The sequence below is a fragment of the Leptodactylus fuscus genome, chromosome 7 (assembly GCF_031893055.1).
Source record: "Leptodactylus fuscus isolate aLepFus1 chromosome 7, aLepFus1.hap2, whole genome shotgun sequence".
Classification (NCBI taxonomy): Eukaryota; Metazoa; Chordata; class Amphibia; order Anura; family Leptodactylidae; genus Leptodactylus; species Leptodactylus fuscus.
Window position 1 is genome coordinate 115,996,863 of NC_134271.1, and position 23,468 is coordinate 116,020,330.

The 23,468-nt window shown below is 42.8% G+C and overlaps 1 protein-coding gene across 3 annotated transcripts in view; it reads right to left on the reverse strand.

The window, feature by feature from the left end:
- Positions 1–23,468, reverse strand: part of MIPOL1 (mirror-image polydactyly 1) — a 287,947-nt gene that overhangs the window by 7,864 nt on the left and 256,615 nt on the right. For all 3 annotated transcript variants that reach the window (XM_075282901.1, XM_075282899.1, XM_075282900.1), the window contains one exon: positions 12,457–12,687. In XM_075282901.1, the coding sequence (XP_075139002.1) occupies positions 12,457–12,687 (231 nt within the window). The remainder of the gene's footprint in view (positions 1–12,456; positions 12,688–23,468) is intronic.

Genomic DNA, 23,468 nt, shown 5'->3' on the forward strand with positions numbered 1-23,468 from the left:
AGATCAGGTACCAAAACTGCACTTACTGCTAGGGAACGGATGCAAGAACCAGTGGTACCTATTAAAGGATGAATAGATTTGTAGTTTTTGGAGGTGGCGAAATATCCTCTTTAAGAAATAAACAACACATGTTACCATTCACTGACTGCAAGCAGATAGTGACACTGGTGAATAGCTGAGATACAAAATAAATACATTTAAAAAAGATAAAAAATAAATTAAAAAAGGTAAAAAAAAATCTGACTGCAAAGTATGGCTACTACACAGTCCAGTCTTATTAATGTGACCACTGCCTACTTTTGAGTATGCATCTATCCTTGCGGACCATGTTCACCCCTACATGCGAAATTATGTTGGCATCTACCAACAGGACAAGGCGATGTGTCATAAAACTCGCAGTGTACGTGTTTGGTTCGAGGAGCACCAGGATGAGTTCACCGTACTCCCTTGGCCAGCAAATTCCCCGAACTTGAACCCAACCAAGAATCTGTGGGACCACCTCGATCGGGATGATCGAGCAATGGATACTCAACCGCGTAACCTAGCGCAGCTGGCCACGGCACTGGAGTCGGCATGGCTCAACATCCCAGTGAACATCATCACAACATCCCCTCTCTTCCTGCACGTCTCGCAGTGGTCCACTCTACGAAAGGTGGTTATTCTGGATTTTGACAGGTGGTTACATTAATGTGACTGGACTGTGTATTCCAGCTCCCTCCAGGGATCTCACCTACGTTTCCCACACCTCCGAATGATAAACCAGTCTGAATGGATTTTACTAACTTTGTCATAAACATCCAAAAGAAAAAGAGAATCTTATGCCATATATTTGATGACCATTTTTTCGACTTTGCAGGTCGACTCTGTGCCTGAAATTTCCCAGACTGACAGGTCTCCAAGTACAGTGAACATAAAAAGCTGCTATCTCAGGTTATTAGCCGCGAAAACCCAACACTTATCACACAAAGAAGAGGTAACAGAGGTTTTTCACTTTTTTTGACATTCTACAAAAAAAAATCTATATGACAGCTAAAAGATCTTGACATTTAGCAATAAGGTTAAATTACATTTAACAAATAAAAATGCAGCAAAGATCACAGCCATCCGAGACTCCGGAGAAGTCTGCCAAGTTTTACAAACTTCCCTTCTACTTTGAGCAGATTAGTTTTCTTAAAGTCAAACTCCTATTGAAAGTCGACCAGGGGCCCCGCATGTCTCTGCATGTTCCTGCGTTTCATGTATAGAAATAAAATTTATAAAAAAAAAAAAAGTACAAGCCATTAAACGTCATTACAGAACTCGGCCCAAAAAATGTCAATTTTTTTTCTTTTGGCTTTTGCCGTTTCTTAATCTCTGTTCCACTTCGCTGCAGATTCCATCAGTGCTTTTTCTATCCCTGTGCATTTAATCCATTTTTTCAACACTTGAGTTTTCATGTGAATTATTTACTTCTACAACCTTTAAGTGATCAGAATTTGGTTTGAACATTCTGTGCCATGTGTATTTTTTGCAAGCAGAATGATACACTAACAAAAGTACAATAGTGTTAAAGGAGTAGTTCTTAGGGTAAAATATAACAGGTAAAAACATCCGTATGATGTGTACTAGATATCATTTCACAAAAATCCCTGGTTAGTACACATCCTCAGGCCTGTCTCTGATGGCTAATACTGTAGATCTTAGTTATGTTCGGTTCGGAAGAAGCTTGGTGACCATACCTCCCAACCGCCCCGATTTCCGCGGGAAAGTCACGATTTGGGTGACATGTCCCGCGGTCCCGATTGGAGGGAGGTATGTCCCGATTTCAACTCAGATCTGCGTCCAGAGGACGCAGATCTGAGTTGAACACATATGCGGCTGAAGCAAGGAGCTGACCTGTGTCAGCTCCTCGCTTCGCCGCTGCCGCCGGTCTCGCTGACACATATGCGGCTGAGGAGCTGACCTGAGTCAGCTCCTCGCTTCAGCCGCATATGTGTCAGTGAGAGAGGCGCGCAGAGAGCGGCGAGGGAGCGGAGGAGAAGGTAAGTTTAATGTGGAGGTGGAACGTGAAACTGGTGGCAGAGATGGAGAGGACGGCATGACACTGGGGGCAGAAATGGAGAGGACGGCATGACACTGGGGGTAGAGATGGAGGGGACATGAATCTGGGGGCAGAGATGGAGGGGACATGAATCTGGGGGCAGAGATGGAGGGACATGAATCTGGGGGCAGAGATGGAGGGGACATGAATCTGGGGGCAGAGATGGAGGGGACATGAATCTGGGGGCAGAGATGGAGGGACATGAATCTGGGGGCAGAGATGGAGGGGACATGAAACTGGGGGCAGAGATGTGGAGACATAAATCTGGGGGCAGAGATGGAAGGGGGACATGAAACTGGGGGAAGAGATGGAGAAGACGGCATGACACTGGGGGCAGAGATGGAGAGGACAGCATGACACTGGGGGCAGAGATGGAGGGGACATGAATCTGGGAGCAGAGATGGAGGGGACATGAATCTGGGGGCATACATGGGGGACATGAATCTGGGGGCAGAGATGTGGGGACATGAATCTGGGGGCAGAGATGGAGGGGACATGAATCTGGGGGCAGAGATGGAGGGGACATGAATCTGGGGGCATACATGGGGGACATGAATCTGGGGGCAGAGATGTGGGGACATGAATCTGGGGGCAGAGATGGAGGGGACATGAATCTGGGGGCAGAGATGGGGGGACATGAATCTGGGGGCAGAGATGGGAGACATGAATCTGGGGGCAGAGATGGAGGGACATGAATCTGGGGGCAGAGATGGAGGGACATGAATCTGGGGGCAGAGATGTGGTACATGAATCTGGGGGCAGAGATGTGGGGACATGAATCTGGGGGCAGAGATGTGGTACATGAATCTGGGGCAGAGATGTGGAGACATGAATCTGGGGGCAGAGATGGAGGGGACATGAATCTGGGGGCAGAGATGGAGGGGGGGCATGAAACTGGGGGCAGATGAAGGGTGTATATGAAACTGGGGGAGAGATAGAGGGCGGACATATAATTTACGGGTGACTGTAGGAGGATTATACAGTGTGCGGGCACATGAAAAATTAACGAGTGGGCGGAGTCAACACAAAAGTGGGCGGGGCTAAATTTTCCACGGCGCACTACGCGCGCCGCACATTTTGTCCCTCTTTCAATTCTTCAAAAGTTGGGAGGTATGTTGGTGACTACTATTAAGGCTCCTATTAGACCTTCCCAATCTCTCCGACACTCCCCTTCTATGCACCTCTTGGTATCCTCATAATTCCTCTAAAATAATAGCTGATACAACCGTACAGACCTCTTTGTAATCTTTAGTGTATGCAGTGCCTATGTAGAGCCGTGTGTCTCCATAGCAACAGACTACAACGCTCTGCAATAATCCCGTCTATACTACTACAGCTTGCTAGCATCCACTTGGTACGTTACGTGTGGACACTCGGATAAGGGTATGGCTCCAGGATCAGACTACACAGGGTTTGTTTGCAGTCCTGTTACCATGGAGACACATCAATGTGCATAGAAGTCATTGGTACAAAAGGTTGGGATATTTTAAATAAAGTGAGGGTCAAATACATAGTGAACTGTTGCATCCTATGGGACTATGTAAATACAACAGAGCCCCAGGACGATCTGCAAACCCTACAATTGAAAGTGAGGATGGGTGGGTGGAAAGGAAATAGTTAAATGAACACAATACAATACAAACAGCGGTGCCCAAGGCATTTGGTAAATTTGCCAACAGAAAGCATAGAGCTCCCTTGTATTTCACGGTAATACAGAAATACATATCCCACTCCCAATCCCACATCAGACAGATTTGCCACCCAAGAACAGCTGTGTGGCAATAACTTTGGAAATCGGATATAACTTTGCGTATAATGCTCCATTTTTACAGATGCCATGAAAGATCCAATGGGACCTATTTTATAAAGAATTCTAAGACTTAGTTCACTCAGGGTATTTTGCTCAGGAGTTTGAGGTGGAATCGGCCTCAAAATCCTGACCAAAAAAACAGTTCCCATTGAAATCAATGGGAGCCGGTCAGTTCTTTTTTCCGGCAGCTGGAACAAAGAGATGCAACATGCTCATTCTGAAGACACTCTGTCCTCCCAACTAGGCCCATTCATTTGGGCCTAATCTGGATCGGAGTGCCGCAAATGGATGCTGGTGCACTGCACTGGCATCCAGTCACTGATACCTGTTTTTTGGCCTGGAATCTGAGGCGGCCTCCGCATCAAATTCCGGTCCAAAATACTCCATGTGAACCCGGCCTAATAGAACCCATTGAGTTATAATGGATCAGAACTTCGCTTCCAAGGGGAATAAATAACAAACAAGTCCATCAAGGCTGGACGCACTGGACTGTATTAAAGGACCTCTTAAAGGGTTTGTCTAGGACCTGAAGATAATTGATACTGGTGACCTAGACACAGCATAGATCATCAGTATCAGATCGGTAGAGTCCCTAAACACACCCCATCCCACTATAAACATGCACTGTATAAGTGCATGAGCTCTGACTGTGTAGAGGGAGGAAGCCATTACCAGACAACACAGATGACCTTAGAAAACAAAAGGATTGGGCATGTAAAAATTAACAACCTGATCATCGTTCTTTCCCCAGATATTTGCAATTGGGGATAAATTAGGATACCCCATTCACAATAGATGGTCTACCAGTCACCGTACAGATCATTGGGCTTGACTTGACATTTACCCAATGAGTATTGCTACCTTTAGTGTTTTATGGCTATCATAAAAAGACTACTGTGTTTGGTCATTGTGTTATCCGGCATATAAATTACCCCATCTCCATAATAACCCAACATATAAGTCATCAACCTCACTGCATTTGGCACGAACTGTGCTCAGCCCAAACAACCAAACTGCACCACGTATGTGGCCCGGAGCAAGTACAATGTGGAGCATATGACTATCATATGACTCAAGTAGATCAACAGCATAGACAAAAATAAATACTGCACACCGCATATAAAGCAGCCAAGACACAGCGAGAATTTCTCCTACAGTGTAAATGACACATAGGAATGACAACAAGTAAAAGTCTCAGGCGACTTCTGCAACTCTGGCAGTCCCTTTCTGTTTGCCTTTGGTTGTATATATTGTGCATTCATTATGGACATAATAATATGAAGGCTATAAATAGCCACGGAGTCTACAATGGAAGATATATACTATAGCAATAACTGGTTGTGTAGTTTAACCATAAAATGTGTCTGCTTCAACACAGCACTGAGATATAGCAGGGTTCACCTTGCATAACCAACAGTAGTCAGTGTTCTGTTAGTAGGCTGGATTCTATAAGTGTAATGCCTCATGCAAACTAACTAACCGCATTTTCCATCCATGTGTCCTATATTTTCATCTATTCTCTTACTATCTGTCCATTTTTAATATCTATTTGTCATCTGTTTTTAAAGGGATTCTATCATTGGATACCTTTTTTTCTGACTAACACTTAGGAATAACCTTAAGAAAGGCTATTCTTCTCCTACCTTTAGATGTCTTCTCTGCACCGCCGTTCGGTAGAAATCCCATTTTTCTTCGGTATGCAAATGAGTTCTCTTACAGCACTGGGGGTGTCCTCAATGCTGCGAAAGAACTCTCCAGCAACAAAGAACTCTCCATCTTCTTCTGGAAAGCCCTCTCCCTGTGTCTTCTTCCGTCCTGGGTTTCAATCTTCTAGGCATGCAGCTCTGCCATCGGGCCTGGGGAAGATAGAGGCGTCGCTGGAGATTTCTCTCGCAGCATTGGGGACGCCCCCAGTGCTGTTTGAGCGCTGCGGATCGACCCTAGTGCTGCAAGAGAACTCATTTGCATACCGAAGAAAACCCAGATTTCTACTGAACGGCGGCACGGAGAAGATATCTAAAGTGTTAGTCAGAAAAAAAGGTATCTAATGATAGGATCCCTTTAAGGATCCATTACAAAACTTTATAGACTCATCATTGAATGGAAGTTATTCACCGTCTGTTACAAAACCGGACATGTGCATATACCAATTGACTTCCATTGGATGTGTGATGTGTTGTGTGCATGGGTTGGCATCACTGGTATACAAAGTAAAGAGGAGATTCATAGCAAAGATCAAAAAGAGCCTAGTACTTTATGGTGAGCCAACTCCTTACCCCTTCTAGGTGTGTACGCTCTCGGTTCCCGATCAGAATTGGCACACTTGATGGCCTCAGCATCAGTATAACGTATATATGTCCATCAGATCAATTACAATATAACTTGTTGGGTAGATCTGGGGAGGGGTGTAACATGAGTGGGGTGCAGAGGGTTCGGTCACATGGAGCCATAGAGGGCCCATAAGGAGCCTCTTCCCAATATATGGAGACCTGCACTATAAATTGTTACATAGTTACATAGTAGATGAGGTTGGATAAAAACATCAGTCCATCAAGTCCAACCTATAAACCTGGGGCCTGGTACAGGTTTGGTACTGATGCCTGAGGATGTGGGCATGTACTAGTTCTATATCTGTCACCTAGTTTGCCCTGTGAAGGATACGTGCCTACAGTCTGTGCCCTCCACTACGCTGACACATACAGACTATATTTAAAACAAGCAGAGTGTTTTATAAGCCAACAGGATCAGGGGTGACAAGTCAGACCCGTGGTTAGAGTTTGCTTATAAGTCGTTTACAGCTGGAAGTTTACACATTACAACACAGTACTATTGATTTATCAGTAGCAAAATATACGGAGCATACTTGGGTAAACTCCGCAGAGGGAAACGGTCGGAAGGTGATTGTTGTGGAATATTTCAGACACAAAGCGAGTGTCTGGCAGAGGGAAATAGCTGTAAAGTCAAGACTAATATTTAGTAAGACCGAAAGCACAAACAAATTAGGACTAGCGATCGTAGGCTACATCCAGAATTAAAAAAGCATATTTACATAGTATTTCAAAGTATACAACGGCCTCGCTACTGCAAACTGCTCACTTACAGATTAGAAAAGGAATATGTATTCATAAAAAGCAGAAAGACTCCGCCGCCATCCCTGGCTTAAAGAAACAACAGCTTATTCTCTCGCGTGTTTACCAAGCAAATGTGGACGCGGTGACAGATTTGGTTAAAAAGAAGTGACGGCACATAATAGATTCGCTATGTATATTATACAGAGTAATGTGTTTACAAGTTACAACTTCTGGATGGATAAGACGGTGGCGGATAGGACAGAGGTTCCTCCAGATAACGGATTAAATGACCCTGAGATCCCATCGCCGAGCACAAGTGTATGTCCCCTTTAGATTGTATCATATACTGTACTATGCTGGTATCAGCAATAAGAATTCATGGGTTATTTGGGCTTCAATCCCCAAAAGGTGATAATAGTGCAGATTATAATGTCAGAGCCTGTACATATATGACTGTAATGGGGTAAACTGGGTTTTAATTATTTTACCAGATACTGTATAAAGTTCATAGAATAGCTCATGTTCATCCATGATATTTGGTGGAATCTATGACGGTGGCTCCTAAAAGAACCACTAATGCAGGATGGCCTTACCCTGGGTGACTTTTTACTTGGCATAAATTTTCTGATATAAGACCTATCAATAAAAGGTTTTCCAGCCCCTAAAGCAATTTCCCCAAGATAGACCATCAGCATTTGATCGGTGGGGTCTAAAGCCAGGACCCCAGACCAACAAGCTGATTCAGCTGTATCTGAGCGCCAGAAACTCCTGCTGTGGATAGGGCTGAAAGCAGCTCTACTTATATTCAAGCAATAGGCACAGGGCTACAGTAACCCAGCACCATCACTATACAGTGGACAGGGCTGCAGCTCTACATATATTCAGGCAATAGGCACAGGGCTACAGCAACCCACCACCATCACTATACAGTGGACAGGGCTGCAGCTCTACTTATATTCAGACAACAGGCACAAAGCTACAGTAACCCAGCACCATCACTATACAGTGGACAGGGCTGCAGCTCTACATATATTCAGGCAATAGGCACAGGGCTGCAGTAACCCAGCAACATACACAGAAAATTTAGTAGTTTATAAAGCCATCCACATTTCTTTTTTTACTCATTGTCTTTATGGCTATAAGAGACTTCTCAAAGCTAATTTGGCTTATAAAGCTACTATACTATACTTCCATCTTAAGCAGTTATGGTACATCCACAGGGTATCCCATAAATGCCAGAAATGTGTATGCACAGAAAAGCAGCTGTCCTTTCTATCATGTTCAACTTTTTTTTTTATTTTAACACCACTCATATTAGAAAGGTTTTTCAGGCCGTTGGCAGTTTTCATGCTGATCTGTGTGGGTGTAACAAATGGACCCTACACCGATCAGCTGTTCCTGCTGCCTGTAGACATCAGAAGCTATACTGGGGATGGTGCTGGAAGCAGAAGAGACTGTATAGTGGTCGTGCCTCAGTACTACAGCTCTCATACATTTCAGCTTCCGGCACCATCCCTTGTATAGCTGTTGGTTGGTGAGGGTCAGACCGCAAGTGATCAAATGATAATCGCCTATCCTAAGTATAGGTCCTCAGCATGAAAACTGCCCAGGAAAACCCTCAAACTGACATGGGGGAGGAGGGGAAATTTTTCATGAGGGGAAATTTTTAAAATCAATTTTGCTGAAATCTTTGTTTCTGTAATTCGCATTGTTTATCTTTAAACTTTTAGAAAAGTCACATTTGATGGATATGATGTACCATATATTATGCCTTTTCGGTAAGAAGATCACACCCCCCACCCCAGGAGACCTATTATTTGCAGTTTTGAGTGGTCATCTAAAATTCTCATAGCTTTATCACTGTATATGTCTATTGTAATGTCTTTCTTTTATGTATATCTGCACGAACAAATACGTCATCTGCAGGCTTAGTCTAGAGAAGTAGTATATGTACACACACACGTAACCGGACAGTGAGAAGATCCATTATTTATATTGCTGCTTGTATGCAGAAGACATAAGGTTTACATGACAAACTTCGCTTATTTTTATAAGTCACTTTATTTAAAAAAAAAAATATTATTTGGAAAAATAGCTCCTACAAAGTAACCCTTTACCAGATTGTCATATACATAAGGTATTGCAAAGCAACAAAAAAAAATAAAAAATAAATCCAAAATACCAGGAATTTCTCTTCTAGTTATTGATCCATTCAGTTTGATGCTTGGCAGCTGTTCCATCCCCTCTACCCATTCCAAATACATGCACACTTGGCCAGCTCAACTGTACGGTTGTTGTGTTTTGGCGGATACTAGTGCTTTTTCTCTAGTTGGGGTCAAGGGTAAGACCCCAAACTTCATTTATCACTTTTACTAATATGGATGCCCTCAGAGACTAGGGTTACAGAGAGAAGAGGTAAAAGGTCAGCACAATGCTTATCTATATATTCCACATATTATATCCATAGAGACATGAACCAAACTATGAAACCCCTTTAGGAATGCAGCAGATACCACAGGAGCGTTGGAAATGAGAGAAACCTTTTCATCTTCACATAAGTATTATAAGGACCTTGACTTGGCGGCTATAAAGACCCTTGAAATAACGCTCTAGGATATATGGAGATCCCACAGATCATCTTGGCTATCCTACTTCTCCTCATAAACAGACAAGAGGCACTTTCTCTCCTCTAAGTGGGCACATTGTTCCGTTTACGCCATATTCAAGAGAGATTGATGGAGGACGAGGCAGAATGTGACTTTGCTGACTGGCAGGTGAGCTGAAAAGAGTTTTGTGTACTCTCTGGCCAGCCCTATGATAATCCGGCTACTTCACAGACCCCTCATCCCTCTCGCACCCCAGTGCTAAATTCTTTGTGCTTTCTATCAGCTTCCTACACTGATTCTTCTCAGCAGCAACATACTTGTCACAGCTGTGTTAGGAAAAGGTAACCAGGTTTTAACCTGCCTCCCCCTCTCCATGTGCCCTTGCCAAGCTGTATGCACTTCACACTCAGCTGACGTGTCTCACACTCACTATTCTTCTGTCCTCCATGGAAGAAGCGCCCTTGAAACAGATGTTTCTGTGTGTTTGTGCATCTTGAGTCTAAAGGCAGAAGCTGGCTGTATAAAGGAGCGCTACCCTTGTGTGTGTCTTACTGTCATTGTGTGAAGTTGACGGTGGGTGGGCTTTGTTTTACTGTGTGTATTTTAGGGCCCCGTGGAACTTACAAACCCTACAAGACAAGACACTAAGCTCAATGCCCTGCAGACATCTGCGCTGGAAGTAACGTTAAACCACAGACTTAAGGTGCAAGGATTCTCTCCCATATAGTTTCAGGCTGGGAAACGGAACCATTTCTAACTTCCAATCCATTATTTTAGTAATAGTTACTAGAAACTGACCTGAAGAATAGAAGCTAAACTAATATATTCGTGCAGGACACTGTTGTCCTTGAAATGTAACCCCCATCTCTCAGAAGGTTTCATTTAGTCTGCTGGTTTTTTTATATTTGCTTTTATATTTTTGCTAAATTTTAAGAAAGTAAATTTTAATCTCTATGTATGTGGGATATTTTTTTTTTATTTTTTTCATTTTATTAATGTAGAGGCTACTCTGGGACATGATGCTTTGTGGAGGGGCCACTAAGGGACACTATGAGACATTACACTGTATGCAGGGACCATTCTACTGCATATAGGGGCCACTGTGGTTCATTACACTGCATGGAGGGGCTGTTCTGGGGCATTATTTTGTCACTAAGCATTGGGGCTATTTTGTTATATGTGGAGGCCATTATATTACATGTGGGGACACTGTGGGATCCATTATATTACATGGGTGGGACCATTCTACTGAGCGTGAGGGCCATTACAATACATATGAGGGCAATGATGGGGCCATTCTATGATTGTTAATAAAGGCTCTAGATAAAGCCTTAATTTATTAATTAGTGGTCACTACTTTAGGGGTACACAGTTGTGACATTTTCTCACCAGGGGGTACTTTGCTTGAAAAGGTTGAGAACCACTGATATATTAGGAAATATCCTATTGAGAACCACTGATATATTAGGAAATATCCTATTGAGACATAACTAATAAAACGTGTTACTTTGGTCAGGTCAATATGACATATTGATTGTACTGCATGGAGTTTCTATATTGTCCCCGTGTTTGGGTGGGTTTCTTCAAGGTATTCTAGTTTCCTCACACATGCCAAAAATACACTGTCTACCAAGAAGTATTTGGACACCCATGCAAATGAAGATATCTGCGGTCGTGATGTACGTCACGCCGTTAAATAGGAAACAGCATTCGAGCATTTAAGAAAGTGGTAATTGTGGGGTACCACAGAAATGGTCGATCCTTAAGGGACATAGCAACTGAACTGAATTACCCAAAAATTGACAGTGGCCTATGGGATTACGAAGTGGAAGGTGAACGGTGAATGTCGGAATGTGCCCCGAGTTGGCAGATCCCCAAAACTGGGAGATAGAGACCGACGACTGCTGGCCAGAGAAACCGCACCCAACCCATGGCTCACATACACTCAACAGGCATCCGGGAGTATTGTGTCGATCAATACCATCCATAAGGAAGCATCTGCTGGGTTCTACCAGCTATTGAATATGAAGAAATATTGTTTTTCTATTCTACCGCAGGGGTCCAAATACTTATTGGTAGACAGTGTATACTCTCTTGTGTTACAACTTCAGCTTACTAGACATGTAATGTGGTGTACTTGGGGTTAAGATGAGACTGTGTATGATTCCCATCAAACCTAGTTTTTCAGATTAGTGAGAACATGTACTTTACTTCCATTTATCGCGTGTTAAAGGAGTTTTCCAGGACTTACATAATGATGGCCTATCCAACTCCAAGGACCACTGCTGATCAGCTATTTGAATACACCATGCTGCCTCCTCTCTGTGCCTATGCCATCACTCTCATAGATCACGTAGTACAGGGACAGCACAGTCTCATTCAAGTGAATGGATAGGGTAGGTCTAAGTCCTGGAAAACCCCTTTAAACAAAATAGACAATACAGTATTCATACTGTACATATCAAGCATGCATACTACATAATAGATGTTCAGTCACATGGATGCAAATCTTACATAGTAGTTTTATCAATAATTGATTCAGAAAATTATATAGAATGTTTAATAGCCGAGTGGCCAGAAACCCACTAGATGGTTAAAGGGGGTCTACTGCCTCTCTCAAGTATATCACTTCAATGACGAGTTTCTCCAAATCTACAGAAGAGACATACATAAGAGAGGCATGTTGTCTGTCCCCATAATGTGCTCTGCACTCCAGTGGTAGCAGTTGAATATGCTTGGAGGAGTCTCAAGAAACCTATCTGGAAGTCTGTGAGGTATAACGCAGTCTAAGTTATTTTGTAGTGCTAAGATTCTCAGTGTCAAGGAACCCGTGTGAGATTAACTTATATGGTCTAGAAGCCATGCTCTGAATGAAGGGACTGGACTTACTTGTGGGCCCTTTCTTCCATGTCCTTTTGACAAGCTGTTGCCTTTCGTAAGGATTCCTTCAGCTCTGAATTCTGACACTGAACTTCATGCAGCTGACGTCCCAGCTCTTCATTCTGCTGCTGGGTCACCCTAAGAAGCTCTCCTCGGTTTTTTAAAGCATCATCGTACAGGTTTATCGCCCTGGAGAATTGCTCCTTCAGGTTCACTTCTTGAGATAAGGACTGGTGCAAGCTGAAAGAACAGAAAGCAAGACATAAGTCCTGAACAACAGCGTCCCATTTTTATTACATTTCTCCATAACTATTGCAATATGTATGCGCTAGGTCCCCACAATGCAGGTATCCTGACAATTATTGCAGGGAGGGTTCATCTCCATGCTAATCTGCTATTGAAAAAAAAACAAAAACAAAACAGCACCACTTTTGTCCATAGGATGTGTCCGGTATTGCAACTAAGCAGATATCATGGGTTCCTTTGAGTTCTATCTCTCACAATGCAAATGAATGAACTCACTGCCTTGTCTTTTTCTGTACAGCAATAATTTTAGTTTTATATGGTAACACCAACTTTCCTATCGCATAGGTGGACGACACAGTCACAAGAAATCCATTTCTATAGGCGAAAATTCTAAGAGAATTGGTTTCTAAACTGAACTAGTAAGGACATAAGGGAATACCAGGCCAGCAGAAAATATATGTTTCACCATCTTTTTCAACCATCATTGCAACATAGTCCAGTGTCCAAATCCGCAGGTTTAATGATAAACTGGCTCCACATTTCCATCCTCAGATTCTTTGCTCTTTAAGTGTTTTATCCCCCCCACACACATAAAGATTATAGCACTATGCAGATAATAATTTGTGCATATTTCTTACATCCGGATGTATCACCAGGTTTTCCTGGTGACTCATAGGATGAACATGCACTTTTATGACAAGGAAAGTCTACCATATAAATGCATTGCTTTATTCATAGGTAGGAATTTATAGACGTGCGCTGAGCTGCATTATGGTGAGGGCGCACAAAATAACCAAAACAAAATTAGGAAAGGGTCAATGTCTATCGCCAGGCAATGGGATTGTATGAGGGTAAATAAGAATGGTAGTCAGTAGTCTATTGGTGGGTTCTTATAGCAACCAAATGGAACTGCATAGTCCTGAAGCTCTTTCTCAGTGCTTGGATTCCTCCTAAATCTCCGTGGAAGCAGTGAAGCTACATGCAACTCAACATAACTACGCATACACATTACATTACATTATATTACCTATCCTTAGGATAGACCATAAATAATAGATCGGTAAAGTCCAACACCAAGAAATGAGCTCCAAGAAGTGACATCACATCCATTGGTCACAGGGCTATGCTGCAGCATTGTCCCATTCAACAAATGGATCTGAACTGCAATACCAAATACAGCCACTATGTCCAGCCCCCACTGATCTGAGATTGATGACCTATCCCAAACACAGATGATCAATATCATAGCCCTGGAAACTCCTTTAGTCAACTGACTAATCCCGAGGTACGGATTGTCTTGCTGAATTTCAATATGTCCAATCCTTTTTTTCTAAGGGGAGATAAGTCTCCTCTATTCTCTCCATGATGGGGTCAGGAAGATATCAGCCAAACAAGTGCTCGAGTTTATTACATACCAAGTATAAAAAGATTCTTATAAAAGCATCAATTGTAAGCTATAGGAAATTAAAGGGGTTGTCCCATCACAAGGATCCTATCTATACTGCTAGTTTATGTGGATTTAAGACTTTTCCTAAATGCATTGCTTTATCAAAACTGCTTTGTTTGGCTGCTATCTTAATTTATTCACTTCATTGTTTACACTCCGTTTCTATGGCCCTTGGGATTATCTGCTCATTTGTCAAGTGATGTAGCTGCCTGCTCTCAGGGGAGGGGAGGGGCTGGGAGCAGCTCTGAGCTGTTTGTGTCTGATAAGTAGTGGAGCTTCTCAGATACGGGAGGTGAGAGCTCCGAGATTTCTGAGCTCTTATCAGCCAGTTTAATTGAATTTGGCTGATAAGGGCTGAAATAGGGAATCCGTTACCTCTGTATGTAATGCAAACTGACTCAAACCCAGCTCTGCTACATCAGCTTCACACTGTGGTAATTCCTTTACAACCAATGCCGTACAAGTGAAACCCCGCCCACCAATGTGCCGAAAAAAGCAGGAAGTGAAGAGAGCACAACAGCCTGCAGGTTAGTGAACAAGCGTCATGGGAATACCCCTTTAATCGTCTGCAATGTTACATCATAGACAGAATACAGACTGCTACAAAGGGCAGTATGTACTCAATAGAATCCCAATTCAAAGATGGAGGATATTAAGTTGGGGGGGGGGGGGTCAACAAAGTGAAATAAATTATATTTGGTTTACTTTCAAGGTTATTGCACCCTAAAACTTTTTAAAAAAATACCTCTTTAAATTCAAAGAAGACTGCGCATGTGAAGGAAATGCCGGCTTCTGTATTGTCTCCACTATTAGAGCACATGAATGTATAAGAGGGACGCTCCCTGCTTAGGCTTCTTTATTACATAGATCAGAGAGCTGCTGCAGTGAGTCTCTCCTGTTAGAAAATCCATCAGATTTCTTCATTACCCAGATAGCCCGGATTGGTGCAGTGGAAAACTTCATTTCATTGATGTTTTACCTGTCATGAACAGCCCACGGTAAATGCAGCCAGACACAACAAAGGAGATACCCTGTAAAAACATCTCTCATTGCCCCATTGCTACCAAATCTTAAAGGGGTTTTCTCATGAACACAGCCATATTTACAGTTGTAGATAAATAAAAGTTAAACATATTTGCAAATATCAATAATTAAAAATTTTGCAGAGTCTTAAAGATTTCCTCTAACCGTCTTAGTGGTGACAGTGTGTTGTCTTGGTCGGTTGCCAATAGATCATGAGTGTAATAACTGTCTATACTTTGAAAACCCAGCCTTGATTTCCTTATTGTGGCCGGGATATCTTCTCATACATGTAGTGTCCCTACCTGTCCGCAATAAGGAAATCGTGACTGTGTTTCTGTAAGTCCTAGACCGTAGAAAGTTCCTGCATTCATAGTTGTCACCACTAAGATGGTTAGAAGAAAAAATCTTTCAGGCTAAGGCCTATGTAGCATCCAGCAGTAAAAAAAAAGTGCTGCAGGGAACACTGAGCCGTCAAGGCAACTTGGTTTTTCTGGCTGCGCTTTTCATAGGTTTCCTCTGCTTCGATTATACCTATTGAGAAACTGCTGGGGTTTCCGTAGGTGTAATTGACATGCTGCGATTTCCAAAACCATGACAGTTTTGGAAATCGAAGGGTATCCTCTGCGCATATTTTTCTGCAACATGGGGATGGGATTCCCTAGAATTCCATCCATGGTGATGTGACTGTACAATGTCATGTTTTTTTTTAAGCCGCGTTTCTGCCAGGGCCAAACCTCCGCGTTTACGGCATGTGGAGCCCTGGCCTTAGACTAAGGCCCCATGTTGCAAAATGCAGTTAAAAAATCCTGTGGAAAAATGCTTTGCGTTTTATCAGCATATTTCTTTGCATTTTTGCTGTGTGTTTTCTTCCCTTATGAAATCTATAGAGAAAATGAAAGCTATTTCAGATTGACATGCTGCATTTTTCAAACACATGCATTTTTGAAAACACTGTTTTTTCCACAGATTGGCTTGAATTTGGGACACTTTGCTGTCACCTGGAACACTCTGCTAATGTGTGGTTACTAAGGGCTCATTCACATCTGCGCCCGGGAGTCCGTTCTGCAGGTTTCCGTTTCCTGCACAAAACTGGGCAGGAGACGGAAATCTGCCGGCATCTTTCCAAACCCATTAATTTAAATGGGTTTGAAAAGTGTCCCGCCGTGAGCGCCGGTGAGCGTTTTATGCTCTCCGTGGCAAAACCAGTTTTTTAAAACTGGACACAGAGTGGGACATGCAATACTCTGTGTCCAGTTTTAAAAAAAACGGTTTCGCCGCGGAGAGCATAAAACGTTCACCGGCGCTCACAGCCGGACTCGGCATGACAGGTTTCCGTCTTCTGCATGCAGAAGACGGAAAGCTCAGAATGGAGTCCAGACGCTGGTGTGAACCCAGCGTAACACTGACAACACAGTGCAGCCATTATGAGGAATCTCCACATATGTATCTCCTTATCTTCACTAGTTCTGACAATCCACACTAGAAGGGCTACTGGAAACTGGAGTGACCTCCCGATCTTCCAGAAGAGTGAGGTTTCTCTTGTGACATGGGTACATCATGTGCTGATAATGTCACAAAAACGGGCATGAGCAGGCCACTTGCAAGGCCACATCACAAAGTAGGATATGACACAATCCAAAAGGGTGCGTGTCTTGGTGCAAAAAGAGGACGAGGTTGCACAAATAGGGTCCCTGGCCTTCCACAAAAATTTCCATGGTGAGTGCCATTCTCCTGTACAAGCACTCTCATGTGTTCAAAAGTATGGGCATAATACTAGCAAGCAACAATACTTTGTTTTCAGTACATGGTCCATCCAAGCATGGCATATCTAATAGAAGTGATAACTAAGAGGTATTTCCACTACAACAGGGTCATCGTTAACTTGAAGGATGTAACTATGAAAGATGACGTTCCAACAGGAGGCTTTTGACTGGGGGGCCCTATTACAGGCCCCCATACAGTAAGGGGGCTGTAACAGGGGCCCTAGCTATAAGGGGGCCTGTAACAGGGGATCTGCAATAGGCACCCTTACAGTAAGGGGAACCTGAAATAGGGGCCCTTACTATATGGGGGACCTGAGGTTTTGTCCCATACTGTATGGTGGACTTGCAATAGGGGCCCTTAATGTAGGGGGACCTAAAACATGCAGATGATCAGTGAAACAATACTAAGTCCAGAATGTAATATTCGGCACACCCTGGAGGCCTAAAGGAAGGTGGCAGTAGATGGGAGTGAGGAAAGTTAAGTGAAAATTGACCATTACCCACTGGAGTAACAGCCTATTTCTTTTTTTAAAAAAAAGCAGCGGCAGGTCATCCAAGCCCGCTAGGTTTACAGGCCCCCTCCCGCCTCTATGGTGGTAGTAATGCCCCTAGTTAAACCCACAGCGACAACAAGGATGCAACAGTCAAGTACTAAAGAGTAGAATCCACGTGAACTTTTTTGTAAAAGGGTAGTCGACCTATTTTCAGCCCCATAAGAAGCATCTGTCCCCTACTTTCAGTATTAGAAAAAGTAGTAGATCCTGATTTGGGACCCAGACAATTATGCTAGTAATACATTTCATGAAAAACCTGATACAGACTGTGCAATGTGAACTACATCCTATTTCACGTACACAGAATATAGACTGGACTTCAAAGGTTAGGTGCACATTTGTGTGTAAGAAGCAGTAAAGATCGCCATCTCTGTACTTTTTATGAATTTCTAATATCTCCAGTGTCTGTCATATGAAGTCACCATTTGGTTGTATTGCTCTGCATGCAGACCGCAGTATATTTGGCTTTTGCTTGGCTTCATTGTATACAGGATATTTTACACACTTACACATGAATAATAGGATTTTACAGTGGTCTGCAATATACGTCCAGGTCTATGCCTGGTGGTATGTTGTCACCTACAAAAAGTTATGTAAGAGATTTTGTTTTTAAGCAAGCTGTCCAGATGTCCATGGAAAATATGCCGAAATAGTGTAATATGAGCAGAGGGTCCGCTAATCTCTCCTTATCACAGTCACTGATTCTAGGACATGAGTGGGCGTCCATAAATCTGATTACCTTATCACTGACCGGAGTCAACAAAACTCCTCTAGTCCAAAGTACCACTTCTAGCTTGAAAACAAACCGAAATTTTTAGGCCTGTGGTCAAATGCCACTGAGGGAAATGATTTGTTCGTCCCCAATTTGACCTTTTCTCCTATTAGGATTAGGTCTATAAAACACTTAGACGGATCTACATGTTTTCGGCAGGTCATACACATTGGACTAAGGCTGGAGCGCCTGACCATCTGATGTATATGGGGCCTCCTGACTTTCCTCCATAATCTTACATTGAAGGAGTATCAAGAGGCCCCATACACATTAGATGGTCAACCAATCCTCCTGAAATGGGACAGCAAAAAGTTGAGCAGATTGCTAAATAGACCCATGGGGAAATATTAAAGGGGTTGTGTCACTATAAATATTTATCCCCCAGTGATCGTGGGAATGGGTCTGAAACTCTCCCTGAATCATTCATTTCTTTAGGGTGTCAGAGATTGTGGTCCCGGCAGCCCCACAGAAGTCAATGGAGTGGCAGCCAAGTAATTTGGCTTCATTCACATGAAGGATTTACAGTCCCTGTTCTCCTGATTGCTGAGAGTCCCGGCAGTTGGACTCAAAGCGATCGGACGCTTATCCAATAGACTTTGGCTAAGGGACAATGTTTTGTTCTCAATTCTCGCTTTTTATTCCTCACCTTCCAAAAGCCATAACTTTTTTATTCTTCCGTTCACAAAGATGTATGAGAGCTTATTTTTTAAAGGACCAATTGTACTTTATAGTAGTAACCATCTACCATTATATACAGTATAGTGCACCGGGAATCTGTAGAAAATTTCTGTACAATGCACCGAGAAGCTGAAGATAAATTCAGAATGGCGGGATTTAAAAAAACCTAATTTGTACGATTTTATGGTTTTTTTATGGCATTTACTGTGCATTTACCTGTATGACAGGTTACCGATATTCTATAGGTCAGTCCAATACAGCAATATCAAATGCATTTTTTTTTGTTTTAACACCTTAACAAAAATCAAAAACTTTGAATAGAAAAATTTCTTGAAGTCGCTATACTCTGACAACAGTAACTTTTTTTTATTTTTATTTCCATATATAGGGCTGTGTAAGGCACCTTGTTTTGCAAGGCTAGATGTATTTTTTATTGATACTATCTTGTGGAATGTCTGATGTTTGGATAGCTTTTTATGACTAAATTTTTTGGGAAGTGAAATGCATTTTGATTTTCTCCCCGCTACGACTTTTGGTTAGCCCTCTTAGGGGGCTTGAACCTGCAATCAACAAATCGCTTTTTCCAAAGACTGCAATATAATTGTATTGCATTCTATAGCAAAATGCCCCTGTCTCTATTGAGGCTTCCTACAGGCAAACAGTTATGGTCTACTTATGCTTTTCTTCTGAGCGGAGACCATTTTTTAAATATTATGGCAGATGTTGGGAAGAGACTAATCATAATTTATAATTTTTTTCCTTTTAATTCCTTTTTTTTAAATGTAGATTGTGAGCCCCATATATTTTTTCCTATCAGTATGTCTTTGTAGAATGGGAGGAAATCCATGCAAACATGGGGAGAACATACAAACTCCTTGCAGATGTTGTTCCTGGCGAGATTTGAACCCAGGACTCCAGCGCTGTAAGGCTGCAGTGATAACCACTGAGCCACTATGTTGCCCCTTTTTTCATCTTAATTCCTGTGCATTATGGGCAAAGGAGTCAAGTGGGTGGTCTTATATTCCAATTTACAGCTCAGGGAAAGCTGTCAATCACTAATGATGCCCATTGGACTCCTAAGCCTAGAAAGAGTAGCAATGAAAATGAATGAAGTTACCGTATATACTTGAGTAGAAGCCGACCCGAATATAAGCCGAGGCCCCTAATTTTACCACAAAAACTGGGAAAACTTCTTGACTTGAGTATAAGCCGAGGGGGGGAAATGCAGCAGCTACTGGAAAATTTCAAAAATGAAAATGGTCGGAGTTTTTGGGTGCAGTAGATGCTGGGGAAGGGGAGGGGGTGTTTGGTTGTCTGTCTGCCCCTTCCCTGAGCTTGAGGACTGTTTTTAATTCCCCCACTTGGAATTCAGTCTGGCTGAATATAGGATATTTGCAGTGCTCCTATTAACCCCTTCCCGACGGAAGAGGAGCACTGCAGATACCCTATATTCAGTAGACTGAGCACTGTCAGACACAGGGATACCTAATGTGTATGTGTTTCACAGTCATTTTCTACTTTTGCATGTATTCTAGGGAAAGGAGGGATTTAGAACGTTTATTTTTTTATTTTTTTTAAAGCTTCTTCCCCCCCCCCCCCACTATTTTATGGGAGATTCTATATATTGATATTGCGGCTGGTCATAGACCCCCCCCCCCACACACACACACTCCTAAAAAAAAACTAAAAACTAAATAAATATTTTTTTGCTGACTCAAGTATAAGCCGAGGGGGGCCTTTTCAGCACAAAAACTGTGCTGAAAAATTCGGCTTATACTCGAGTATAAGTATGCTGAATCTTTTCCTATAACCCCATATGTAAATCTGCTTTGCTCCTCCTGCTCCATAACATGCCACCTACAGACAGGAATGCATTTAGAACTTGGCAGGTTTTCTTTAACTATGGCTATCTGGAAGATAACATGTTCTAACATGAACTACGGTATATAGCACTCAGTGAAAAGCCCCTGATCCAGGAGCCAAAAAGTAGAGTATGCCATATGGAAATAACGTGCACCGCCTTTTACAAAGTCCACTTAGAATGCCAGAGATGGACAAATTGCTTTTCAATGTGCTTACAGGTCAGGACTAGAGCATGATAGCCTTTGTGTTGTCCAAAAATGTGTCAAAAAAGTATTATATGGTCCTATCGTGTAAACTGCAACAACTGCGTCTGGTTTGTAACTACACAATCCCATAATAAATTCTATATGGACGATTCTCTATCTAAGTCACCTATAGACTCTTCCATTCTTATATGTTTGATCTTTGTTCTGTTCATGTTTCCTGGCTATTATAGAAATGACAGACACATATGTTATCATTCTATTGTGAACACAGGCTAGGTTCACACTACCATTTGGGTTTCCCTTCTTCGGGTCCACTTGGCGGCTTGAAAAACGGAGACCTTGTCCCCGCTATAGGTGATAACTGTCTGATTGGGCGGAGCACTGAGATCATCACTGATCATGAGAATGTATGTCGCGAGTCTGCTGACAGAATGGAGCGCCAGTCAGTCATGCACATTGCCATTACCTATGAACTGCAGGAGATAGTTGAGCACCGAACTGATATGATCTGTCAGTGGATCAGTTCTAATAATATGGAGGAGATCCAGAAGCGTAACATGACGATCCTGGGCCACAGTGCCAAACCTGGAACAACCCCCAACTATAATGTATCGTTCATAGTACTGGTCTCTTCATATTGGGAAGAAACATCTCATGGAACCCCCAAGACTCTTGGGCCCGTTACACCCCTGCGGCCTAACCGTTTATGTGACTATGAGAGAAAAGCCTCAGTATCACTTGAGCAATGCAAATATATAGTGCGTCTGCAGCTCGCCTCTGGTTGCCTATTCAGAGTATTTACCTCCACTAAGAGAAAAAAGTTTGACCTGAGCTATGAAATGAAACATGCCGTTTACCCATCATCATGAAATGTCAGCAGCAGCTGCGTCCGGTGCCGGGGGAGATTAATATGCACGCGAGCCGTACAGCACACAATATTAGAAAGTAATATTCCTGTAGAATGTCACTGAATACATTACTGCCTGTAATTGCCGAGAGCACGGAGAGTAATAACCCGGCTCCTTGTTGCTACACAAACATGTGAAAGGGGTTTTCAGTAATATATTTAAAGGTGTCGTCCCGAGTCAATGACTGGAGCGGCAACGGAGGCAGAGGGGGTTGTATGCCGTGAAAGTGTGAATGGAGGACACTAGTAAATCAGATGCCTACATTCGGTATTCTGTGGCAAGCGGTTTGGTATTAATACAACTATTCATCTCACCTTGCGCTTTAAGCTGTTATATAAACAGTACAAGACTTTTAGAATATATCTACATAAGTTCTGCAAAAATTTTAATAAAAATAAAAAAAGTATACCCCCTCAAGTGAAGGGAGGGTACTGGGTCCCCGCTATGTCACTGGTCAGCTCTAACATTGTGATAGGTCTCTGTATGGCTGGTCTTACACGACCGTATTGAATGTATGGTCCGCAAGTTGCTGATCAGCAACACTAGATGTCAGATGTCCGTGTCCTGCCGCACTCGCCCATAGAGTTCTATGGGCGAGTCCGTGCAGTGTCGCAATTATAGGACATGTCCTATAAATTGCGGACCACAGTTGCGGCCCAGCCAAATCACAGATAAAATATCCGGTGGTGTAAGAGGCCACATTGAATATAATGTGTCCGCAATTGAAAACCCTCAATTGCGGACCATTTGTGGACTTACATTACGGCCGTGTCAGACCAGCCTTAGGGGCTATCCCCTAAATCTGGCTATATGCTTTAGATAGCAGTCTGCCAAATCCCTCCTGTACACACAATACACACGCAGGCTTGGCTCATTGTACTTATACATCAGACAGGCTGGTAAAGCTGACTGTACACATTAGATTCATTTCAGACATACCTGCCAATTTCAATGAGACGGGCCAACCATCTAACAGTATGTGCACATTTAAGTGGCATTTAAGAAGGTCCTCTGTCTAAAACTGCTCTTCAAAAACTGACCCTTTTTTGCCTTCCATACCGCTGTGTTTGGCCTCAGGTAGATTAACCCCTCCGTATATGAGACAAACACACCGACAAACTCACCCTAGAAGCCCCAGGTTCAGCCTCAGCTTTCTGCCACCAGTTTCACTAGAATAGGTTTTGGAAAGGGTTTTGAGACAAAACATTGTCTCAAATTCCTCTCCTAATTCCTTTTTATCAACATACTCCATATGTATGTCAGGCCGTTAGATTCCCCTGGCAGTAGATATTGGAGATTAGGAACAAGCAGTTGAATTTTAGGATGACACTGCAAAGGGTTGAAGAAGACAGAAAAGGACCTCTAGAGAGTGCCAGACACTGCCAGGATGCCTAGGAGAGGTGAGGGAAGGTGAGTATTACTGTTTACTATCTTTCCACACCTCCACGTATACTATTAGGTCTGAAGACCAGATTATAATAGCAATTCCAGTTCGTGACACAGTATTGTAAGCGGCCATTTTCTTGTGGCCGGCGGGCATGCATAGTCAGCTTTGCCCTAG